This window comes from Rhinatrema bivittatum, chromosome 1 (genome assembly GCF_901001135.1).
Source record: "Rhinatrema bivittatum chromosome 1, aRhiBiv1.1, whole genome shotgun sequence".
Classification (NCBI taxonomy): domain Eukaryota; kingdom Metazoa; phylum Chordata; class Amphibia; order Gymnophiona; family Rhinatrematidae; genus Rhinatrema; species Rhinatrema bivittatum.
Genome location: NC_042615.1, coordinates 382,074,389 through 382,099,767, shown reverse-complemented (window position 1 = coordinate 382,099,767; position 25,379 = coordinate 382,074,389). Strand labels below are relative to the sequence as shown.

Sequence of the window (25,379 nt, the reverse complement as noted above, 5' to 3'; positions counted from 1 at the left end):
AAAGTACTTTTCAGTGCTAAAAAAAAAAAAAAAAGAGAGCACTGTTTCCTCAGCATGTCCAGCAAATAGAAACCTACTGTGAGTGGATTCAAAAACTGCATCAATGGCACGGTATTGTTCCTTAGAGATGGGTACAAGCTGTTATCTATTCTTTGGGCTGAAACGCAATCAGCTAAACTGCTATGCCAAAGCCACAGGTTCGAGTAGTGCAAACCGCCCTACATCAAGAAAAAAGTGACATCACTGTCTAGGGCTGTCGGAGCTTATGTCAAGGGAACATAAATCCTTGAAGTGCGGTGCATAGACACCATTAGCTCATGGCACATCAGCGATGTATCAGCCTTCAGCACTGTTGATACATAAGACAGTGCACCTCCTGCAGTCGTCCAGTATTCTGTCTTTAGCAAGATAGTGGCAATGCAAAACCTGCAGTTGCATTGGGACCATTCCCCTGGTGCAGTAGGAGCAAGGATTTCTCCCATCCTTGAAGTGGGGTTTGATAGCCATTGGTGCTGGCCACCTCATTCCCTATCCTTGCTTCCCCTCTCTGGCTGGTCTTCCTGATGCAGTGCTGAAGACTCTGAAAGGGGAAGCACCTCTTTCTTATTTATAGTGTACTTTGTTTAAGCCTGAGGCTCTGTCTCTTTGAAGTTTAAAATAAAAAATAGCTCTGGAATTTGTTGCCAGAGGATGTGGTTAGTGCAGTTAGTATAGCTGGGTTCAAAAAAGGTTTGGATAAGTTCTTGGAGGAGAAGTCCATTAACTGCTATTAATCAAGTTTACTTAGGGAATAGCCACTGCTATTAATTGCATCAGTAGCTTGGGATCTTCTTAGTGTTTGGGTAATTGCACAGGTTCTTGTGGCCTGGTTTGGCCTCTGTTGGAAACAGGATGCTGGGTTTGATGGACTCTTGGTCTGACCCAGCATGGCAATTTCTTATGTTCTTATTGCAAACATTACCTCTCTATGTGGAAGGAAGAACCAGCAATGCTTCTGCCTGTGGTATGGGCTGTTGGAGCGTTTTTTGGCTGCAGAGAGGGAGAAAGATGAGTCTACAAAAGTCTGCAATCTGTTTGCTGCACAGCGCTGGGACATGGTTGCCTCCCTCTAGGCATGGGAAGCAGTATGCGATATGTAGAGACTGCCAAAACAGTTTGCTGGCTTCGGGGTTGTACACGATTTCCCTGTATGTACCCAGATCAGTCCAGACAGTGGGTTGAGCCTCCTTTCCAGCAGATGGAGACAGAGAAAAACTTGAAGGGTGTCCTGTATCAGGACAGTGCTCCCCCTGCCTCCCTTCAGTATTTCTCTGTCTCCAGCAGATGAAGGTGGCAGAACCTGCGGTTCCCAGTATTTTTTTAGCCAATTTCATTCTTTGAGGAAGTTCTTCCTTTCCTCTTTCTATATTTCTTCAGGATCAAGCAAGTATTTGACAAATAAAATTTCAAGCAGGTCCTAGGAGGGTTTTCCCCTTGATTTCTTCAGCCTAGGACCCTTTCCCGGTGACCCATTGCCTGGTTCTGGGGTGATACTGGCGTCCAGTCCCTCCCCCGTTGAGACGCTGAGATGTCACATGCCTCGGGTCCATTGCTGACAGAGAAGCCAATATTCCTCTGTACCTTTAAAAAAAAACAAAAAAAAAAAACCCCCCAACAAAAAACCTGACTAAATATAGCAGAAAGCTAGCAGCCTTCAGGGGAAGGAGCGGAGTGCATGGCTATTTTCTTCTTCCCCCACTTGCAGCCAGGCACAGCAGGGGTTTGCTGTTTTCAGTGGCAGTTCCTCAATTCCCCTCTACCTCTGTTGCTATGCCATGATCTTCCTTCTGTGTGGCATGTGGGGAGCCTGCTTCGCGGCTCTCCCATGAAGGTGTTTGTTCTCATTGTTTGCCCGGCGGGGAGGGGTCCTCTTCAGCATCGGCGAAGTCAGCGACCAGGGTTCGTGCCGGCAAACGTGCTGCCAGGCCTTTAAATGGAAAAGGTATTCCAGGTAGTTTTATTAGAACACCTTGGTTCTTGCAAGCCCAAGCATTTGTTAATTTTACTTGCTCTTCCCTTCTGATTCTGGCCTTGCCACGTTCATAGTGTGGTTTACCATGTTACTATTGATGAGAAACCCATTTCTACTCATTCACTGCCATTGAGGTTTATGAAAGTTTTTATGGCATTGGAAAACTTATGTGCAAAAATATTCGGTCCCATGGGACTTGAATGTTGTCCTTTCTCAATGAAGCCACCTTTTGAACCTTTAGATACGGCTTCTCTTGAGTTCTTGACCTGGAAAATAATTTGTCTGGTAGCAGTGACTTCGGCTAGAAAAGTCAGCAAACCCCAACTCTCATTAATTATCCACCCTACATGCAATTCTTCCACAATAGGGTGGTGCTCCTTACTTACCCAAGGTTTCTTCTGAAGATGGTCTTAGCTTTCCATATCAATTAGTCCATTGTGTTGCCTCACTTCTTTCCATGACTGCATGCACATGAAGGTGAGAAGATCCTTTATAAGTTAGATTGCAAAAGAGCTCTATCCTATTAGAATACAGCCACATCACCAAGCTTTGCAACTCTGTTTCATATGACTCTAGCAGACTTAGTAAAGGTTGTCAAATGGTATTGCGGGATGTATTCAGTACTGCTGATCTTCAGCAGGCTTGCAAATCACAGATATTGTCAAAGCTTATCAAGTAAAAACTATGGCATCTTCTGCTGCCCATTTGTGAGAAGTGTTCAAGGGGAACATCTTTAAAGCTGGAACTTGATCATCTGTTCACACCTTTAATTCTGGACAAGCAGTTTTGTGCGACCTGTTCTCAGCAATCTATACTCCATGGTGGAGTCTGGGTTGCTTACTCAGTAAACGCTTTGCTGCAACCCTCATCTTAGGACTCTCTAAATGTCATGACTAATTTGTCTGCTTGTCAATGGAAAAAGCAAGTTTGCTTACCATAAACAGTATTTTCCCTAGATAGCAGAATGAATTAGCCATGTTAAATACTCACCTTCCTCACTGGAGAATCAACTGTCTGGTTAGGATTAGCTTTACTGAGTGAGGAGGCTCACAAGGCAACACTTGCACAGGAACTCCACACATGCTCAGTAGAACTAAAAGCTCTACTAGCTAGGAGAGAAGTTCTTTCATTGTCACCAGACGATGTCACCTACATTTCATGGCTAATTCATCCTGCTGTTTATTGTAAGCAAACTTGCTTTTATTTGCCCTTTCCACCAAGTATAATTTCTCTTAGGTTTGTGTGGTATCTTGTATGAGATTTTCAGGTCTGATCTCTTTATATAGATGCTGGAAGTGCTCAGTCCATTTTTGGTTTTATATTTAAGTCCCTTTCACATGTCCTAGAAAGCATTATCTATAGCCTCCTCTAGTTCAGATTGTTCTTCTGCATGTGTTCAGTTTGTTTTAGGTTTTTGTAGTTTCTAAGATCGTGAAGGTAGGTGCTGCTTAGATCTCTGAGATGCTTTCTGTGTTTGATTTGATAAGGAAAGTAAAAGCTTAAAACAAAAGGTAAGACAACTCAGGTGTTTTCGATGTGGTTTGTTTGATCTGTTTTTTTAAATTCTGGTTTGGTAGATTCCCTTGCTGTTCTGTGGAAAATTGCAATTATATCTGTAACAGCTTGGTCTGTCTTAGTGTGTGTGAGACTGTAGTTCTTAGGAATCTGGTGTGTTTGGCTGGTTTTTCTAAGGATATCTGATAATTTGTATTAATTTGGTGTCTCCATATTTACTTTAGATTGAGGGGTTGAGCTGAGACTGAAGGCAGGCATCCTATAGCTTTCTTTAAATGACTGAATTAAGAGATGGGAAAGTTTCAGACATGTTTATTCTGTGGCATGGTGTGGCAGATGCACGGATTTTTTTTTCTGCAGGCTTTTTCTATAGATATTTTTCAAAGGCACATATACTCTTTCCTTGAGAACTCGTGCAGAGTCTACAGGGGAGAAGTACATGCAGACATTTCAGCCACTTGCAAATGAAAATTGCTCCTTTAATGTCCCCTCCACATCAAATTTTAACTATATGGCAGAGGATCCAAAGAAATCCTGACAGGGGTATGTATATGGATCCATATGTACATGTGGAAACATGTGCATCCCAGAATGTAGGCTTCCACATGGAACTTTTTGTAGAAAATATACTTGAGGCCTTCTAGAAATATTTAGGTATTCAGTCAGTATAGTGGCCCTTAAATTGAGGATGCTCACAGATACACAGAATAAAAGAATATGAACCGTGCTTTGTTTTAACATCTGTTCAGACAGCAGAGCTGCTTCAAACTGGTTTGTTTGTGTTTAGTTGGCAGGATCTGGTGGCCAGTGGTGTGGTGGAATACATTGACACACTAGAGGAAGAGACTGTGATGCTGGCAATGACTCCAGATGACTTGCAGGAAAAGGGAGTTGCTTACTGCTCGACTTATACACACTGTGAGATTCATCCATCCATGATCCTGGGAGTGTGTGCCTCCATCATTCCATTCCCAGATCACAACCAGGTGTGCAGCTCACTAAAGTTTCCTGCTTGTAAGCTGAGATATGGGGGTTGGTTACATGTCATTAGGTTTGGAAATATTGTTTAATGCTTATTGCTGTTACAAGGTCAGCCCTGTGCAACTGCCAGCAATTCACTGTAATGCCATATATATTCTCCCAGTTTAGTTTGCCGGTGACATAGATGTTAGCCTATTTAGTCTGCCCAGTTATTCATGTTCAAAATGCTAACAATGTATTCCAGCTTTAGAAGCTTGAACACTTACAGAATATCATGAACTCCTTATTCAGGTCAATAGTTAAAGGACCAACACTGCACATTACCTTTTAAGAAAACATATTAATGCTTATTACATTCCAGAACTCATGCTATGTTAGATGTACATGCTGTCCAGGTATTTTGTACTGATAGTGCTTTATTTCTCTCGGTTAGTCTCCTAGGAACACGTACCAATCTGCTATGGGGAAACAGGCCATGGGGGTTTATATTACCAACTTTCACGTTCGTATGGACACCCTGGCCCATGTGCTATATTATCCCCAGAAGCCTCTTGTGACGACACGTTCCATGGAGTACCTGCGCTTCAGGGAGTTGCCAGCAGGTAAAGCTATGACATTCAGATGAATTGCCAAAAGAACTAAGTTTCGGACTTTTTTGGTTGCACAGCATTGAATGATTTACATTTCTGTGAGTTTTTAGATTATAGGACAGTTGAGCCCTTAAAAGCAGAATAAAATCTAGATTTTGCTTTTAAAGTAAGAAAAAATTTTTTTCAGTTTATCTTGTTTGTTGAAAAGTACAGTAATGTTTTTATAAGGACCTTCATTTTCAGTTTTTATTTATTTATTTAGAAACTTTTATATACCGGTATTTGTGGGGACATCATACCGGTTCACATAATAACTGAAAGATTGGAAAATACATTTCAACAGGGAGAATGTAACTGGGCGAGGGTAGAACAGAGAGGCAGTAGGAAGGAAAGGGAAAACAAGAAAGTCATAACCAAAACATTATTTTATTTTGTCCTGGAATGTATCAGTGCTTGTTATAACTAACACAAATGGGGAAAAAATCAGTGAAATAACTTTTTCCCTAAAGACCTTTTATCACAGTTTTGTTATAAACATTGATGAATTCCTGGGAAAAATAAAATAACTGAAATCAAAGGTCCCTACGTATACAGAAAAGTTAATTTTACAGCCTTTATCAATTACATGTTTCCTCTTGAAATGTGGGTTGTACATTTGTCCACAAAATGTTAGAGCATTAACTGAATAACAGTCTCTAACTCTTGCATTGATACTAATGCTAGTCTAGATTTTTTCCTGTCAAAGCAGGTTTTCTAATTTTTAATGATATTAGAATAAAATCTGTATTTAAAATTATGTAGTAGGCCAGTGAAATGGTTCCGTGGCAGTGTGGTAGATCCAAGTTCATTTTCCAGGACCAGCCTCTGAGTCCCCATCCATGAGAGGCAGCGTTCACAGGCCCGTGGGTGGGTGTGTGTGTGTGTGCAGGGTTTTAAAGAGACCTGTGACCTGGAGCGCTGGGCCAAGGGCTGTCACTGTGGTGACTGGACTATAGATGAGAGAGGAAGTTAAAAATGGATGGCACTTTAGGTAGCTGTTGAATGAAATCTCATGATACAGTAGCCCAAATAGATGCTGGTTCTAGTTAGGCTGAAAACACGCAGGAGGAAACTGGGCCAAAAGAAAATTACATAGCGTTGACTTGTTTATCTTTTAGTATCTGGGTGAGGGCATTAGATTGTTTCTAATATTTCATTGTGGGTTTAGGAACAGAACTTAGTTCTGTAAATAAGTAAACTTGGACTTGAGAGCCCTAGGTTTATCCATTGTGGTCTGCAGGTAATGTTTGTTCAAATGTGTTTCAGGTATCAACTCAATTGTGGCAATTGCCTCTTACACTGGGTATAATCAGGAGGATTCCATCATCATGAACCGTTCGGCTGTTGACAGAGGCTTTTTCAGGTCTGATTTGGGAACATAGAAACATAGGATCCATCTAATCTGCCCAGTATCATTCTTGGTGCAGTGCCATTGAATCCAATTGATATCTAGCTTTCACTTCACAACTAAAAATCCCCAATGCTTACCCCATGTTCCCTGTACGTTCCTGGAACAGTCCAGACTCCTAGGTTTTTGCATCCCTGCCAGCAGATGGAGACAGAAGTTTTACTGACACTGCTACATATTCCCTGGTGCCACCTGCAGTTCCTCAGTATTTTCCTGTCTCCAGCAGATGGTGGTTGGTGCAAAACCTGCAGGTTCTGCAGTCTGGAGAGTTCTTTAATTTTTGGGAGCCTTCCTCCCAGGGGTTTTTGGGTCCTAATGGATCCTTCCCTGTTTGGTTGAGGTGGACGACCTGGAGGTCGGGTACCTTTTTGTATGCTTGCTCCGTTGTCCTGTGGGGTGTAAATGTGGTGGTCCAGATCCCTCCCCTTCATGAGGCTGCTCAGATGGCTGTGGGCTCAGGGCAGCTAGTTCTTTTTTGCTCAGCTTGCCTCTCCTTTTTAAATTTTGGCTGTTTTTAGTGCAGCTTTCCTCTCCTTTTTAAATTTGGCTACACTTGTGCTGGGCAGCTGTTTTCCATCCTGAGGGGAGGTTTGCCAGTTTGTTTAAAGTTATTTAAATTAAAAAAATAAATAGAGAGAGAAAAACAGTAAAGGAGGCCCAGATCTGAGGTAAGACACAGGTGGTTTGAGGTCTCTGGGTGTCAATTGTCTCCCGTCCGTTGGGAGTAGAGAGAAGGGCTTCTTTTGTCTCTCCCACTCGTTTCATTTTGGGCTTGGCAGGGGGGCTTTTTCCCACCGAGTAGACTATGGTGCGTGGCACCAGCACATCTGAACCACCTAGGGTTCTGTGTGGCTTGCATATCAGGGGGAGAGGCACAGTCTGAGTTCCCGGCAGCCATGAAACAGATGAAGAAGTGTGAAGACTCTCCTACTGTGGTGGTTCCTGCGCGCTGGATGTCAGTGTGCATCGGATCCTCTGCCTTCATAGGTGCGGGAACAGCAGCCATTTTGGATGCTCATTCGGTGCTGTCCGCGCTGACGGAGAAAGAAGGGGAATTTTCCCCTAAGGCTTTTCCCGGTCCACTTGAGCTCCATGGGGAGGGGGCAGATGAGAGGGCTGGCTCAAATCTGCCTAAGTTTGGGTCCACGCATCTAGGATTGAGTCCACGCATTTTCTGATGGCTCTTTGCCCTTTCTCGGCTGATTTTGTCCTGCTTCATGAAGCTTATTTTGGCTCAGTAAGCAGGGCTAGGGACCCTGTCTCGGCCTCCTGTGGGTCTGGGCTTGGCTTCTAGGCCTGAGCAGTCCCAAGATAAGATGCCTTCCTTGGTGCAACTTTTGCTGGGTCCAGTTTAGGCTCTGGGGTCACTGTTCTTGCTGGACCAGGGTGGTGTTCTGGACGCGGCTGGCATGGTTCCGGGGGCTGATCCGGAGGATGCGCCAATTTCTGAGGGGGATGACCCCAAGGTGGTCCACTTGTTCTGGAGGTAGGAATTAGGCCTTTTTGATTCCTCAGATTCTAGAGGAACTTGGGCTGAAGGTGCCACAGGAAGACTCCGACATGGAAGGAGTGGATCCAGTTCTGGATCGGCTTAGGGGATCCCCCGAGGGCTTTTCTCTATCATAAGTCTGTAAAGAAGATGGTGTATCGTGAGTGGGGGGCTCCTGACTCTGACTTGAGAGTGGGGATAGCAATGGCAAAGCTTTATCCTTTGCCTGAACAGACACTGGAGCTGTTTTCCCTTTCAAAAGTGGATGCTGCGGTGTCTGCGGTCAAAAGGAAGATGACTATCCCGGTCGCGGTTTTGAAGGATGTTCGGGTATGGAAGCTGGAGATTCACCTCAAGAAGATTTTTGAGGTGTCATCCCTGAGTTTGCAGGCAGCCATCTGCTCCAGCTTCATGTACTGGGTAAACAATTTCAGGACAGGCAGGTGAAGTCTGGTGATGAGGCTGGTAAAGCTGAGCGCTTAGAGGCGATGGTGGCATACATGGTGGATGCCTTGTATGATTTGGTGAGAAACTTTGCCTTGCATTATGGGGTCCGTGGTATCAGCCAGGCGGTTGTTGTGGCTGCGTAACTGGTCAGTGGATGTGTAGTCTAAGTCCCAGTTTGGTTCTCTGCCCTTTAAGGAATGGCTTTTGTTTGGAGAGGATCTGGAACAGTTAATGAAAGATCTGGGAGAGGAGAAGGTGCACGAGTAGCTGGGGAACAAGCCTAAGGGCAAGCGTTTTTTTCAGTCTCTGTTGCGTTTTCGTGATGTTAGGAGGTCTCGTCCTGTGAGAGGAGCCTCAACTTGGCAGAAGCATTTCTCTCCCCAAGGTCAATCTTGGGGGCAGTCCTTTCAAAGAGGCCGGAGACTCTTTAGAGCCTCCACAGGGGATGGACCTACAGGGGCCAAATCCTCGCAGTAAGGCGAGACTGGTCCATTCCACCATTCCTTTTATAGGGGGCCGGTTAGCACGGTTGTACGGGGAGTGGACTGAGATAACTCGGGATTAATGGATCCTCTGCGTAGTAAGAGAAGGTTACATCTTAGAATTTGCCCGGCCCATTCGCACCTGGTTTCTCATCTCCTCTTGCGGGTTGTTGGAAAAGCAACTGGCAGTGTAATAGACATTAGGTTGCAGGTGTTAGGTGCAGTGATTTCAGTTCCTCAGGGTGAGCCTGATTCTAGATCTGAGAAAGGTAAACATGGTGCTGAAGGTCCCAGGATTCCAGATGGAAACCCTGAGGTCAGTGATTGCGGCAGTGCACAAGGAAGAGCTTCTGGCTTCCTTGGATCTGATGGAGGCATACCTCCACATTCCCATTCATCCGGATCAGCAGAGGTTTCTGTGATTTAAGGTGCTGGGACAGCATTTCCAGTTTCAGGCTCTTCATTTTGGGTTGGCAGTGGCTCCCCGCATATTCACCAAGGTGTAATGGTGGTGGTAGCGGCAGCATTACAGCAAGAGGGAGTGCTGGTGCACCCTTACCTGGACAATTGGCTGATCAGGACTAAATCAGAGGATGTTTGTTGCCGTTCGGTTCACAAGGTTATAGGAAGTATTGGAATCGTTGGGCAGGGTGGTGAGCCCCCTGGTTCCATCTCAGATCCTTGAGTATTTGGGAGCTCAATTTGACACGTGGATAGGCAAGGTATTTCTTACGGAGGAGCGTGTTTGCAAGTTGCAGAATCAGGTCCGGCGTTTGGAGTTACCAGTACCCAGAGTCTGGGATTACTTGCAAGTTCTGGATTCCATGGCTTCGACACTGGAGTTGGTGCCGTGGGCCTCTGCCGCCATGAGACTACTGCAGAGAACTCTGTTGGAGCAGAGAAATCCTCTTTCAGAGGAGTTTCATCTTCCTTTACCCCTTTACTGCGTGGGTCAGTTTGTCGTTGTGGCTGCTGAAATCCAATCTGGTTCAGGATGTCTATCTGGAGGTCCCGGATTGGGTGATTATTACTACTGATGCTAGTTTATCTGGATGGGGAGCAGTTTGTCAGCAGCGGTCATTGCAGGGCAGGTGATCTGTCAAGGAAATGTCTTGGCCTATCAATCGGTTGGAGACCAGGGCAGTGCGGTTAGCATTACTTGCATTTCTGCCATTGATACAAGGTCAGTCGGTGAGGATATTGTCAGACAATGCGACAGCCGTAGCTTACATCAATCGGCAGGGAGGAACCAAGAGTCGCGCGGTGGCCCAGGACGCTCAGGAGCTGATACTTTGGGCGGAACAACACTTGGAGCACATAGCTCATCACATATTGCAGGCATCAAAAACGTCCAAGCAGATTTTCTAAGTCTCAGTTTCTAGATCCGGATGACTGGGAGCTGTCCGAGAAAGGTAGGGCTGTCCCCATGTGGATCTAATGGCGACTCATCTCAATGTGAAGGTGGTGAGATTTTACAGCCGAAGACGAGATTAAGGAGCCAAGGCAGTCAACACTCTGGTGCTATCCTGGCCTCAGGAGGTTCTGCTTTATGTGCTCCTTCCTTGGCCTCTGGTAGGCAAGGTGTGGTGTCGGATAGAGAGACACCCAGGCGAAGTAGTGTTGGTAGTCCCGAAGACCCATGTCTGCCATGGTTCACGGATCTGGTCAACTTGGCAGTGGACAAGGCCATTGCAGTGGACAGGCCATTGCGCTTCAGTCATATTTCATGCCTTATTCGTCAGGGCCCCATATTTTCAGACTAGGCCGATTTCTTTTGTCTAGCAGCTTCGCTTTTGAGAGGTGGTGTTTGAGACACAGATAATATCCGGAGCCGGTCATTGCTACTCTTCAGGCTAGGCGAACATCTACTTCATTGTTATATGTGAGGGTCCGGAAAGTTAATGGTGTGCAGGCCTTACGGTCTTCGATATCTCAAGTTTTATCCTTTCTTCAAGAGGGTTTGGTCAAGGGCCTGGCTTTCAACTCTTAGGGGTCAGGTTGCAGCTGTTGCTTGCCTGCGAGGTAAAGTGGAAGGTTGCATGTTGACTTCTCATCCTGATGTGATTAGATTTCTGCGAGGGGCTAAGAATTTGTGCCCTCCGGTGAGGAAGATTTGTCTGTTCTGGAAACTTAATCTTGTTCTCAGAGGTTTGTGTGAGGCACCTTTTGAACCTCTTTGGAGAGTGACGCTTAAGGATTTGACCCTAAAAGTTGTTTTTCTGGTGGCCATTTGTTCAGCTAGGAGAATCTGAGTTCAGGCTTTATCTTGTCATGATCTGTTCCTACAGATTTCAGACTCAGGAGTATCATTGCGGACAGTACCCTCTTTTCTACCGAAGGTGGTATCAGCATTTCATCTAAATCAAACAGTGGAACTTCCAGCCTTTCTGGAGTTGGATTCTTTCGCGCCTAATGTGGGAGCTTAAGCTTTTGGATGTACGCAGGGCTTTTTCCAGATATCTCAAGGTAACAAATGAGTTTAGGAAGTCTGACCATAGTTTTGTTTTATAGAATGGTTCAAAGAAAGGTACCCAGGCTTCCAAGGCTACCATTGCGAGGTGGCTCAAGGAAGCTCTTAGGTCAACATACATTCTCAAGGGGCTTCAGGTGCCTGAAGGTTTGAGGGTACACTCTACGCGTTCTGAGGTGGCCTCATGGGTGGAAGCTCAGTTGGTTTCCCCTCAAGAAATTTGTATAGCGGCGACTTGGAAGTCCCTGCATACCTTTGCAAGGCAATATCGTCTGGATGTGGGGGATCTGGAGTCTTGGTCGTTTGGCAAAAGTATCTTGCAAGCAGAACTCTCCAGGTCCCACCCTAAGTAGGGAGCTTTGGTACATCCCAGGAGTCAGGACTGATCTGGGTACGTACAGTGAAACGAAAATTGGTTCTTACCTGCTAATTTTCGTTCCTGTAGTAACGCAGATAATTCAGAACCCACCTGATCTCTGGAGGTGGAGAGTCATCTGCTCAGCTGTATTTTCTTGATACAGATTTTTTTCATGGTATGGAATACAGACTTGTTGAAAGTTTTTTTGTTTTTTTTTTGTTTTGTTTTTTTTTTTTGTTTTCTAAATTTAAGTTGTTTGTTTTTACAAGTTTTTGTTCTTGGGTATAGGTCGATACTGAGGAACTGCAGGTGGCACTAGGGATTATGTAGCAGTGTCAGTAAAACTTTCTCTGTCTCCATCTGCTGGCAGGGATGCATAAACCCAGGAGTCTGGACTGATCCATGGTGGTACAGGAACGAAAATTAGCATATAACCAATTTTCCTCTTTGAATTCTGTTATTCGTCCATGTCCTCCACTTGAGAATTATTCCATGCAATTTACCACTCTTTCTGTGAAGAAATATTTTTCTGATGTCGCTCTTGTCTACCTATCCCCACACTGCTCTGCACCAAGTGGTGATGCCAGTGGCCTAGCTGTGGGGTAGGGGAGACTGATAATGCAGACCCCAGTTTAATGGCGCACATTGAGCAATAGGTAGAATTAAATAGAGCACTACTCCCCACTTACTTTAATGTGTAAGCTTTTAGAGTGGGGATCCTATGAACTGGCACATCTCATACAGCTTGGCATACAGTATCGTGACTCAGCATAAACATTGTCACTCCCTTGCATATGTGCATATGTCTCTGAAAAAGGAACTTGAAACATCTGTCTTAAAACCTTCCATGAACAGGAATATTTTTCTCATATGAGCCTCATAGAACAAAATTTTATAGTACAAAAGTTTTATTTGCTAGTAGATAAATCACTGGAGCCTCACTCCTGTTAATGAACAAGCATTACTAAAGGAAGGCTAGTTTAAGCTGCTGGAGCAATGACTAGTCCAATTAGTTAGATTTGCTTTTTGGTTTTCTTCAGGTCTGTTTTCTATCGTTCTTACAAAGAGCAAGAGTCCAAGAAAGGATTTGACCAGGAGGAAGTTTTTGAGAAACCCACGCGAGAAACATGTCAGGGTAAGATTTTACAGCAAGCTCCTGCCTGCTTTGGGACCCCCATATCCTCAACTAATGTACTTGAGAAGCACAAATGGCCCAGTTTTCAGGGATAAACCAAAATATGCAAATTAACCTAATTCATAGACCAAAGATATGCAGTTTGCTGTCAATTTTCTGAAAACCGATCTGTTTGCACTTCTCAAGAGATCAGTTAGCTCCCACCATTCCACCTTCTGTGGATGCTCTGAGACTTCCCTAATGTTGTCTGGAAGAGACTAGGGGTGACTTAGGTCTCTGTGTCCTTGTCCTGCCACAGGGATGAGGCATGCCATCTATGACAAGCTGGACGATGATGGGCTGATTGCTCCTGGGGTGCGTGTGTCGGGAGATGATGTCATCATTGGTAAGACAGTGACATTGCCTGAAAATGAAGATGAGCTGGAAAGCACAAACAGGCGTTACACAAAGAGAGACTGCAGCACTTTCCTCCGCACTAGCGAGACGGGCATTGTGGACCAGGTCATGGTGACTCTTAATCAGGAAGGATACAAATTCTGTAAAATCAGAGTGAGTACTATTTACTCTGGGCTCTTTCCCCACTTGAGGCACAGAATAAAGCTGTACAAGTTCCATGATTTTTCAGTTTTTTAATGTAGTTTCTCCATGATTCTGTGACTTCAGGTGCGCTCAGTCCGAATTCCTCAGATTGGAGATAAATTTGCCAGTCGACATGGTCAGAAGGGTACCTGTGGTATCCAGTATAGACAAGAGGTATTGTAACATCCTTTGGATTTTTAAACTTTTGATAATTTATCAGCTGTTATCCAGTGACAGTAGATTGCAGGCAAGTCAGATCTCATTTTAAATGCCTTGTAAATCAGTAATCCAACAGCACTTTAGGTGGAAGGTTCTGCTTATACATGTGCACAGGACTTGAGGGGGGGAGGAAGAGGGGTGCTATCTTCTTTTCCCCCTTCCTATGTCATCTTATAATTACATTACAAAGTCTAAAGATTCAACTAAGACGGAAAGAACGTTCCTGGCAAAAGCATAAAACCCAAGAAACTAAAAATACATTTCATCTCTCTTTAAGAATGTATAATAAAGAATTGAATTTAGCAAAAAAAAACCTACTATGCCAATAAAATTGCGAAAGCCTATGGCAATCAAATACCCTTTTTAATATTGTTCGATCCCTAACTTCCACTGATAATGCTCAAGCAATCAGTTATATCACCCCCATGTGTAACAAAATAGCGTCATATTTTAAAGATAGTTGATAATATTTCAAATGTATTTCATCATCTGCCCTACCCCATATTCATTAATAAAACCACGGCCAGTTGGTCAGAATTCAGTCAAATTACAAGAAGTACCGTACTTTCAGTAATACAAAAACAAAACTTTTCTAATTCACCACAAAACCCTTGCTCAGGCTCATTCTTCAAAGTACTAGGACCCCATGCTGGTTCTTATCTCAGTGCTTTAGTCAGTCCCTAGACTCTGGGATCTTCCCAGATAGTTTAAAATATACCTCCATCCATCCTATAATAAAGAATAAAACCAAAGATCATAATGACATAAGTAACTTAAGGCCAATAGCTTCGCTAACCTCATTAGCTAAACTCATCGAGTCAATAGTACTCTATCAATTAACAGATTTTTTTCAACAGATTATGATATATTACACCCTAGCCAACATGGCTTCCGCAAGGGACACTCTACAGACACCCTGTTACTTACCTCATTTGACTCCTTAATTTGAGGATTTGATAATTACACTGATTATATTATTGTCATCTTGGACATTTCAGTGGCATTCGACACTTTAGATCACAAAATCTTTCTATCTGGATTACAAGCAATAGGTATAACTGAGAAGGTACTCAACTGATTTTCTTCTTTCCTATTGAACCGTAAACAACAGATCAGTGTAGGGAACAATTTGTCCAAACATTACATCATTTCATCGGGTGTCCCCCCCAAGGCTCCTCTTTATCCCCACTACTGTTTAATATTTACTTACTTCCCTTATGTAACATCTTATCGTCACTAAATGTCCAGTTTAAAATGTATGCAGACGAGACTCAATTTTTTGTACCATTTAACAATTCTTGGTCTGATACACTAGCAACAGTTACTCTATATTTCAATACTATCAATACATGGCTAATGCACAATTGTTTAAAATAGAACACTTCAAAAACGGAATTGGTTCATCTCACTTCTATTTCTGACTCTCCTATTGGCCCCCATCTCATCTGCTTAATGGAGTTTCAGTGCCTATAACTAACCATGCCACAAATTTAGGCGTTATCAATTCAGATTTATCCATGACACAACATATATCATCCATTACAAAAAGGTCATTCTTTAAAATTCATTTACTAAAAAGACTTTGTCCGTTGCTATTTCCTCAAGATTTCAGAACGGTCCTTCAAGCCTTAATCTTCTCAGGATTGGATTACTATAACGCTCTCTTTCTAGGTTTATCAGATTCTAAATTGCATACACTTCAATTAATTCAGAACTCAGCTGCACTTATATTGACAGGTACATCCATTCAAAACCATATATCACTGGTACTTCAATCTCTACACTGGCTGCCTATCAGATCAAGAATACACTATAAAATTCTAACTATGATTCATGCATTAATACATAATCCTTCTACTACTTGGCTATGTTCTACCCTTTGCATCTATCAACCTGCTAGGCATCTAAGGTCACTATCAAGAAATCTACTGGAAATCCTCTCAACAAAATCAATTAGACTATTTATTTATTTATTTATTTTTATTTATTTATTTATTAGCTTTTATTTACCGACATTCGTGAAGCACATCATGCCGGTTTACAAAGAACTCAGGCGGGAAATACAATGTAACAATATAACAATAACACATTAACAGAACCAAAAATCTGAATACAAAGAGAACCAAAGGATCAATGATAACGGGGGGAGGGAGCGATGGAGGAGGATAGGCAGGGGGCAGGGTATGGGGAGGGAGGGAGGGTATTCACTAGGATATAGTTTATTTAAGGGGAAACTGGAGGTGCAAAAGAGAGAGAGGTGTACTCGGGGAGATGATAACGGCCAGGAGGCCCAAGGATCTAGGGATGGCTAGGGGGGGGGAGAGGGGGTGGGGATGGGTCAGGCGAAGGGGGGGTAGGGGTAAGTGACAAGGGCAGGGGGGGCTGGGAGGTGTGGGAGCGGGTGGAGAAAAGTCGGGCGGGTGGATCTGGGGGAGAAATTAAGTTTGGTTAGAGTCAGGGTAGGCCTGTCGGAAAAGCCATGTCTTGACTCCTTTCTTGAACATGTGGAGGGATGTCTCTTGGCGTAGGAAGGTGGGGAGGGAGTTCCAGAGGGTGGGGCCGGCGACGGAGAAAGCTCTTCCTCTGGTATAAGTTGAATGTGCTGATTTGAGGGACGGGGTGTAGAGAGTGCCTGTCTGGGATGTTCTTGTAGGGCGGTCAGAAGTGCGGAAACGTGGCATTTCATCGAGCCAGGTGTGATTGTATTTATGAAGGGAGTTGTGAAGGATGGTGAGAGTTTTGTATTGTGAGCGGAAGGAAATGGGCAGCCAATGTAGGTCTTTTAGTATGGGGGTGATGTGATCCCTTTTACGCGTACCGGTTATGATTCTCGCCATGGAATTTTGAAGAATCTGAAGGGGTTTGATGGTGGTGGCTGGGAGTCCTAGTAGCAGGGAGTTACAATAATCTAGTTTCGTGAGCATAGTGGTCTGTATGACTGTGCGGAAATCGTGTGTGTGGAGGAGGGGTTTGAGTTTTTTTAGGATGTTTAGCTTATAGAAACCTCCCTTTAGGAGAGCTTTGATGTGGGGTTTAAAATTTAGGTGCTGATCTATGAAGACGCCTAGGTCTCTTACAGACTGGGGCTGAGAGAGGGCTTTTTCAGTGGCAGGCCCACTACTCTGGAACTCTATACCCGACACACTTCGCCAAATATCCAATAGAAAGCAATTCCAAAAAGAACTTAAAACATATCTTTTTCAGCTAGCCTATAATATTTCAGAAATTTGACAAACATTACATCATTCACAGTAGGTTTTCTGGAGGTCATTTGTAGCACTATAAGACACACGCTCTCCTTTTCTTGTTATGTAAGGAGTAATATTATACTTTTATTTATTTTGATTTATATTAATGATATTTTTCTAATTTTATTGTTCTTTATTTATTTTTATTGATTTCATATTTGTTTTACACTTGTAAACCGTTTTGACCAAGTAATTGTAAAGTAATTGTAAATAAATAAATAATGACAGATGAATCAAATTATTGTACATAACATTTTGAATAAATTGGAGTTTAGGGGGGAGTTGTTTATTATGCAGTTCTGTTCTTTTTTTTTTTTTTTTTTTTTTGCTGTAGGATATGCCTTTCACCTGTGAGGGGATCACCCCAGACATCATCATCAATCCCCATGCCATCCCTTCCCGTATGACAATTGGTCACTTGATTGAGTGCCTTCAAGGGAAGGTAAATAGAAACATTTCTACTGTTTTTATTAGAGTTTTGAAAGAGCATGTTGACATGCACATATTCATCTATTCTTGCTTGACAAGCCCTTGGGGAGACTGTTTATAAGCTGTAAGTCCTGTGATCTGCCACTGCAGTAGCTATAGTCACATAAAGTAAACAATATGTGGCTGCATCTGCATCCCTCTGTAATCACTCACAGGCTTCCTTACTGTGTCCAGGTCATTTGATGTGTACTAAGTTTGTTTGCAATGGACTTTCCCAATTACCAAAAAGAAGATGAGCCTTTCTAGAGAATGTGAAGTATATTATGTCCAAGTTGTTCCTGGTGGCTCTATTTAGAAATATTTAAAATGCTGGAAATAAGTTTTACTTGGAACATTGGTTTAGAAGGATGGTGTATTTTATACCCATTTGCAATCTTTTTCTAGTTAAGATCTGATTGGTAGATGTTCCCCACTGAAGATGATCTATATATCATTACTCCAGTTCAGCACTGAGCCTGAAACCCTCTGAAAGACAGTTCCTCTTCATCTAGCCAGATCTGTCCAGGCACATGGATTATGCTTCCCAACTAGCAGGTGGAGATGTGGATTAACAGGCTCCTGTGCTGACCTCAGCCTGCCAGTATTCTGTCTCCAGCAGATGGTAGGCAAGCATGCTGTGCTGTGAGCTGAGGCCTGGTTAGACTGGATGAAGAAGTCTGACAAAGTAATTTAGAGGGGCAGTTCCTAAGATGAAAGGTCCATATTCTCTCCCTCAGTTGAGCACAGCCCTAGATCCAGGGGCCTTCCAGATTCTGGATCTGGACTTCAGGCTTTTAGTTTGCTATGAGCCTCCACCTTCCTTCCTCTCCTGCTATTCTTTTCTGTGGGTTCTCCTCCCTTTCCATTAAGCTCTCGTCCTGGGGAAAAAAGGAAATGTTTTTTTGCCCCTCTGTCTGAGCCTGTTTTGTTTAGTGCCTAAAGTTCAAAGAAAAATAGAGGAGAAAAGCAAACAGATGTCAGTCAGCAGCAGTTTTATTTTTTTTTTTGGAATCTAGGTGACTCTCTTGTCTCTAGGTGCCATTTTGGTATTTGGGCTCAGGTCATGCAGGAAGAGCAATGTTGGCTTCCCTTTTGCACGGGAGAAAGCCATCTTCTGTGCAGCATCTGGAACATGCTGAGAGATGGGGGAGGAAATGGTTCTCTCTGCAAGGAGAGTGAGCTGCTCAGTGAATTAGCAACTCTGCAGGAGACCCCATTGGAGGGGGTTGGTAACTCAGCCTGTTCTCTTTCGCATGCTTGCTGCCACAGTAGGGACAGCAGCCATTTTGGAACTGCAGCATGCAGATTGTGACCTGGAGCTGCCTTCTTTGTTTTCTGCAGTACAAGAAACTCTTCTGTTCATTCTGGAGCCATGTTTGCTACAGCATTAAAGTGATGGCTACCTCATTTCTGATGGGATCCTTCCTAAGTAGGCTTTTGTTTCTACATCAGACATTTTATTTTTTTGTGGCAGAGTGAAGCTCCATCCTCTGGTGGTATCTGTTACTCAGGGAATTATATCAAGTACTGCAGGACACAAGGGGATGAGAAAAGAGGATGTGGAATATTTGAGGGGACAAGAACTCCAGATCCATTTGATTTATAATTTTCCTTCAGACTCCTACAATGAGGAACTGGCAGAGGGAAATATCCCACTAAGAAGGAAGATGGGTCAGCTATGGGTACATGATTTCATAAGAAAGAGTATCTGCTTTGGTTTCTCAGCCCCTGCAAGTCCTAAAAATGTCTGAAGAAAAGGTGGAGGATAATCCCAAATCTTTTGAGGATCCTATCATGTTTATTTTGTTGAAGCATTAAAGATCATTTCCTTTGCACAAGTCAGTCAATGTTTTGATTGACTTGCAATAGAGAAGGTCCTTGGCAAAGCGGTACCCTCTCCTCTTCCGAGACACAAGGGGAAGTTTCACTGAGCTGGATGCACTCTTGTGCAGGCATGGAAAAAGGACTACTGTACTATTGCAGTGGAGGGGAGGTGCGGCTCTCAGGAATATACAGGGCAGGAAGATACAGACAGTGCTTAATCAGACTTTTAAGCTTCTAATATGGCTGTTTAGGTGGCAGCTAGTGGCTGTATTATCACAAGAGCAGGATTGAAGTTATCTCAATTTTTACTTCAGTAGAAGGCATTGGCTAGGTTCTGGATGAGTCAGCTTGATGGAGCCTGGGTCAATATTTTTGTCAGGTACATCCTTTGGTTTAGTTTACACATTGACAAGAAACATGGCTGCTCTGGTGGCAGTTAAGCATTTATTGTGGCCACAGAAACTGGTCTACAGGTTTGATTTAAGTAATCTGGCTTAGCTTCCCTTGAAGGGGAATCTTGGTTTTTCAAATTTTTTTATTTAGAGAGGATCTTGAGAAGATTTCTAAGACCTGGGGAGAGTCCAAGGTTCCCAGACTTCCTGAAGACAAGTCTAAAGAGTCTTCATGTCAACTTCAGTCCAGAAATTAATTCAGAGACTCAGAATCAGGGAAGTTCTTCAGTGGGCTAGAGATCAAGATCTTTCAATGGTTTTCAGACCTTTCGTAGTTCTGTAAGAAACGGTTAGGATGAGAGTTCAGGGAGTACAGGAGCTTCCATTGCAGGTGTTGGGACCCAGTCTCCCATCCTCTAGTTTGATTTTTACCAGACATGGGTCCAAAATCACTTCAGACTAGCGAGTCTTGGATTTAGTTTTGAACGGTTATGCCTGGGAGTCTTTGTCCCATTTCAGATGCATTTATTTAATTTTTTTAAAAATGTATATACCACCAATGCATAGACCAAAGCGGTTAACAAAAGTAGACATATATAATAAAAATTCAAAAATAAAATATAATCTGCAATTTCAGAACAAGACACAGAATCCAGAACTCAGGAAGCCTTGATCACAATGAATATGCTAAGCAAAACAGGTTTTCAAATTCGCTGTAAATATCTTTACATATATCATTACTTGCAGTTCAAAAGGAAGAGAATTCTATTAAACCGGAGTAGCTAGTGCACACTTTCTCATCATAAACAGGCAAACTTTATGGATAGTGGGAATTTCCAGCAGTCCCTGTTGCGAAGAGCGCAGAGCTTGTCAGCTTGTAAATATGCAAGAGAGCATTTATCCAAGGAGTCAATGTAATTAGCAGAACACAGGAGAAATGTGTTCCTGTATTGTGCACAGAGATAAGTTGTGCTGCTGGTTTTCTCAGTGCCATCCTGCTCAGGAGATGGCGATTAAAAGTATATATGTGCAATTGTCTGATAGTCATTAGCGGTAGTAAGTTAGACTGCATCAAGGAATCAGAATCTATTTGTGATCTTCAAGAAGGAAGGATCTTTTCAACCGATTCTAGACCAAAATCAGGTGGTCAAGGCCTTAATAGCCTTTCATTTCAAGATAGAGACCTTAGTCTGTTGTGATGATGGCAAGGCAAAAGAATTCCCAGCAACTCTAGTTTTGAGGGAACCGTACTTACACATCCCCATCCAGGAATGTCATGAGAAGTATCTTCATGTGCAATACTGGAGGGATGTTTTCAGTTTTGGGTCTTTCCCTCTGTTTCCCCTTCCCAAGGACCTTTTCCAAGATCAGAGTAGTAGTGGTGGCAGCCGTGCTTAGAGAAGGGATTCTGGTTTATTCTTATCTGAATAATTAGTTAATTCGTGCAAAGTTGCTTCAGGTAAGCGAGGCAACATCCACCAAGGTGTAATGAACTTTGCAAAGAGCAGATTGCAGTCTGCTCAGTTCTTGGAGTATCTGGGGGCTTGTTTTGATATGAAGAAGAGCCATATTTGTCTATCGCTACAGGGGAGTTGGATGTATCCAGGCATATGCATTCATTATTGAACACAGAGAGGTCTTTGCTGTAGCGTTATCTTCAATTCTTGGATCCTATGTTGGCAGCCTTGGATCTGGTTCCTTGGTCAACAGTACATAAGTGGTTCCTGCAGAAGCCCTTGCTGTCCCAGTAGGATCCTCTGATTATGAGAGAAGGCTTTCTACGCCAGAATAGGGATTTGCTCTCAAAGTGGATTCTACAGTCACAGGTGTATTTCATGAAACTGAGTGACGACATAAGCCAGAGAGTTTTGATTTGATAGCTAGTGCACAATTACCTGAAAATGGAAGTGGATCTCAAATTTTGAATCTCCTTTTGGATATTGGTGTCTTCTCTGGGGCTGGGGTGCTCACTGTAGAGATATAGTGACTCAAGCAACTTGAAATCTGGTGAAAGCAGTGTGGTCCATCAGTCAGTTGGAAACCAGAACGATAGGGAAGCACTTCATTCAGCTTGCTTTCATTCTTCAGGGTCAAGCTGCCAGGATCTTTAACCCAATGCCATAGCCCATAGCATATATCATTCTCTGAGGTGGGATCAGGGTTTGGCATGTGGCGGAGCTGGTAGGTCTGCAGTTAGTCTGGGCATAGGATGCTCTGTACTCTTAGTAGGAATAGAGAATGATCAAGCGGACTTCCATTAGTAACTGGCTGGATCTCGGGAGGATATTATCTATACCAGGATATATTCTCCCAGATTGTGTATATCCAAAAGGGATGAACCAGTGAGGGATTTGTTTGTAAATGCATAGTAGGTTCATCCGCTGTGGATGTCCTAATTCGTCAGGCTGGTTCATCCTTTCTTTAGGTTTCGTCTTGCCCTCTGAGGTAGCGTCATGCACAAGATTCTCTGGCATTGGGACTAGTGATATTGTTAGCTCCCAGCTGGCCAAGGTATCCTTAGTATGCAGATTTAGTGAGGATGCTGGATGGGTTCCATCATGATGTCAGGACAGGAGCTTATTATTCAGGGGGCAGGAGGTTCATGAGAATCTGTCTGTTTTATCTTTCAGCTTGGCCCTTGGGAGGTCTCATCTGTCAGGGATATTCTCAGAAGGCTGTAAATTTTCTTTTTTGGTCCAAGAAAGTTTCCACATCCTTGGTATATGTGAGAATCTGGAAGTTTTCTGAGGATTGGTACTCGTTAGGAAGATCTTGACTAAAGGAGCTTTGGTACCAATTATCTTGGAGTTCTTGCACAGGGTTTGGTTAAGGGATGGGCCTTAACTTCGTATAGGTGTAGATGGCAGCTGCTGCGTGTTATGGAGATCAGTTGTTGGGCGGATAATATTCTCATTTGGAAGTGTTTTATGTTTCACTTACTCAAAGAAACATTTGGGTATAGAAATTCCTTTGGGTCCTTTGGACAAGATGTTATGGGTTCATATGGTTCCTTGTTTCTTCCTAAAATGGTTTTGTGGTTTTTCATCTTATCCAGAGAGTCTGTTTCCCTTCTTTTCAAATAGTCTTGAGTGTAGAAGAGTAGGCTTACTTTTGGCAATTAAAGGTTAGGAAAGTTCTTTTGTTGTAATTTAAGGGTTATTAATAGTTTCAGAATCTTTGAAGTATCGTTCATTTGGTTTAGTGCCTCTAAAAGGGTCAGAGCATCTTCAAAGGTGTTGATAACCTGTCGGAGTTAGGAAGTCATGGGTTAGGCTTCCATATTCAAGGGATTGCCATTTCTCAAGTTATTGAGGACATACTCTTCCAGGGCTTAGATTTCTTCATGGGTAGGATTTTATTTGGTGTCGCCATTGCAAGTTGGTAGAGAGGCAACCTGGTCCTCCTTGCATGCATCTCGACCTTCAAGCCAGGGAAGAGATTTCCTGTTTTTCAGAAGTCTTGAGAACTGGCTTGGCAGTGTCCCATCCAGTAGAGGAATAGCTTGGGTACTTCCCATGCATCTGGACTGGGCTAGCTGGATGAAAACATTAGAGAAATTAGTTCTAACCTGACAATTTCCTTCTCTTGAGTTCAGCCAGATCAGTCCTCTCTGTTCTGCCAAGTATATTTTCTTGATTCATTTTCAGAATAACTGTGTGTGCTAGTCAGCAAGTTGGATTTAAAGTAATAAACCTTATCAAGTGTTGCAGATTGTCTCTACTGTTTCTTGTTTGTTTATTTCTCTTTTGGAAGCCCTCTGGTTTTTGTTTAGGGGTGAGGGAAAAGTTTATTGTATTAAAATGTTTATCTTAGCTGGTTACAGAGAACACTGGCAGCTGAGTCAGCATGGAAGCAAACCTGTTAATCTGCCTCCAACTGCTGGTTGGGAGGCAAAGACCACTACTCCAGTGGGAGGTTATAAAAATATCATAAATGCACCTTGTTGCCAAAGAAGCTCATGGCAGTGCTGCCCAATAGAGGCCAGTTCTGACTGAGCTGGAAACCTAAAGGGGAAGGAGGAAATTGCTGGGCCAAAAATACAATTAAAAAATGGTGCAAAACTTAATTGTATTTGCATAACAAAAGAAAAGGTGACCTAAGAATCAGACCAAGAGAGGAAGTACTAGAGATTACTATTTTCCTGGTCTTTTGAGTTTCTTGTACTCTTGGGTCATTACCTGCTGTGACTGCTCAGCTCCCAAAATGGGTTGAACAAAGCAGAGGAAGCTTGTTACAGAGGAAGACTAAATGCTGTTACTTCTCCTGTCAGAACACCAGAGAAGATCTTGGAGTCTGCAGGACTCTATATGTTCCCATGTTTCTGTATATGTAGTGTTTTAATAGTTGTGTTGTCAGTTTGTTGCATGATTGCCAGTTGATCGGGTGAATGGGTTTTCTTGTTTGCCAATAGCATCCTTATTACAAGTTGTGCCAAATATATAATACTGAAGTGATAGAGGTCATCTTGGCTTTACTCAAACTGTGTGCCTTTGCAGGTATCGGCAAACAAAGGAGAAATTGGTGATGCTACACCATTTAATGATGCAGTCAATGTACAGAAGATTTCTAATTTGCTGTCTGATTATGGCTATCACCTGAGAGGGAATGAGGTACTTCCTGTAACATAGCCATCCTGTTTTATGTGTCCTGTGGCTCTGCAGCTTATTCATAGTTTGCACTTCATACACCCCATGTTAATAGATCTTTACCTGTACTGTCTTAGGTTCTTTATAACGGGTTCACTGGTCGCAAGATCACATCGCAGATTTTCGTGGGTCCTACCTATTACCAGCGTTTGAAGCATATGGTAGATGACAAAATTCATTCCCGTGCCAGGGGACCCATACAGATTCTCAACAGGCAACCCATGGAGGGCCGATCCCGGTAAGAATCTTCTCTTTACCTGGTAGTTTGTAACTAGTATAGCACTAGCAGACTAAGGGTGTAATTTAAAAAAATATTTACTGCTTAAAACTACGTTTTACACTTGTAAATGCACTTTACATATGTAAATAGGCTTTTGAAAATTGCTACAGTATATACCTTTGAATTGTCAATAGGTTTTATGCTCAGAAGTGTACCTTAAGCATGAAAATGGGCTTTTGAAAATTGCTACAATACTATGTTACATTTATGCACGTAACTCCATTGAAAATTACATCCTAAGTGAATTGCATTCATTCTTTCCTGAAAAACCTCTGCTTCCCTATTTGGTTTTTCCCTCAGTCGGTTTAATTTTCAGTTCCAGTATATCAAATTTCAACAAACAGATGTATGTGTAAACATTTCTGAGTCTTGGCAAATGAGCAGATACATTTTGATAGCCTGATGATTAAAATTACAGGGTGAGCAAAATTGCAAAATGTCATGGGCTAGTACAAGGGTGTGCAAAATTTGTTCTAATACACACCCAGATCAGTCCAGACTTCTGGGTTTTGCATCCCTGCCAGCAGATGGAGACAGAGAAAGTTTCACTGACATGGTACATAACCCAGTGTGCCACCTGTAGTCCCTCAGTATTTCTTTGTCTCCAGCAGATGGTAAATGTTGCAAATCCTGCAGTCTGAGAGGCAAATTAAAAAAAAAAAAAAAAAAAAAAATTTTTAAAGACATTCTTTATCCTCCCATGGGGTTATGAGGTCCTGGTGGGGCCACACACACCCCCTGATGTGAGTTGGACAAGTTAGGGGATTGGTGACCCTTCTGTAAACACATTCGGGCATT

The 25,379-nt window shown here is 42.9% G+C and overlaps 1 protein-coding gene across 1 annotated transcript in view; it reads left to right on the top strand.

The window, feature by feature from the left end:
- POLR2B (RNA polymerase II subunit B) overlaps window positions 1–25,379 on the top strand; it is a 177,912-nt gene that overhangs the window by 139,025 nt on the left and 13,508 nt on the right. Inside the window, exons 15-23 of the mRNA XM_029600967.1 lie at window positions 4,314–4,512; window positions 4,941–5,109; window positions 6,403–6,499; window positions 12,831–12,925; window positions 13,224–13,474; window positions 13,589–13,678; window positions 17,306–17,413; window positions 24,152–24,265; window positions 24,379–24,539. Of these exons, the coding sequence (XP_029456827.1) occupies window positions 4,314–4,512; window positions 4,941–5,109; window positions 6,403–6,499; window positions 12,831–12,925; window positions 13,224–13,474; window positions 13,589–13,678; window positions 17,306–17,413; window positions 24,152–24,265; window positions 24,379–24,539 (1,284 nt within the window). The remainder of the gene's footprint in view (window positions 1–4,313; window positions 4,513–4,940; window positions 5,110–6,402; window positions 6,500–12,830; window positions 12,926–13,223; window positions 13,475–13,588; window positions 13,679–17,305; window positions 17,414–24,151; window positions 24,266–24,378; window positions 24,540–25,379) is intronic.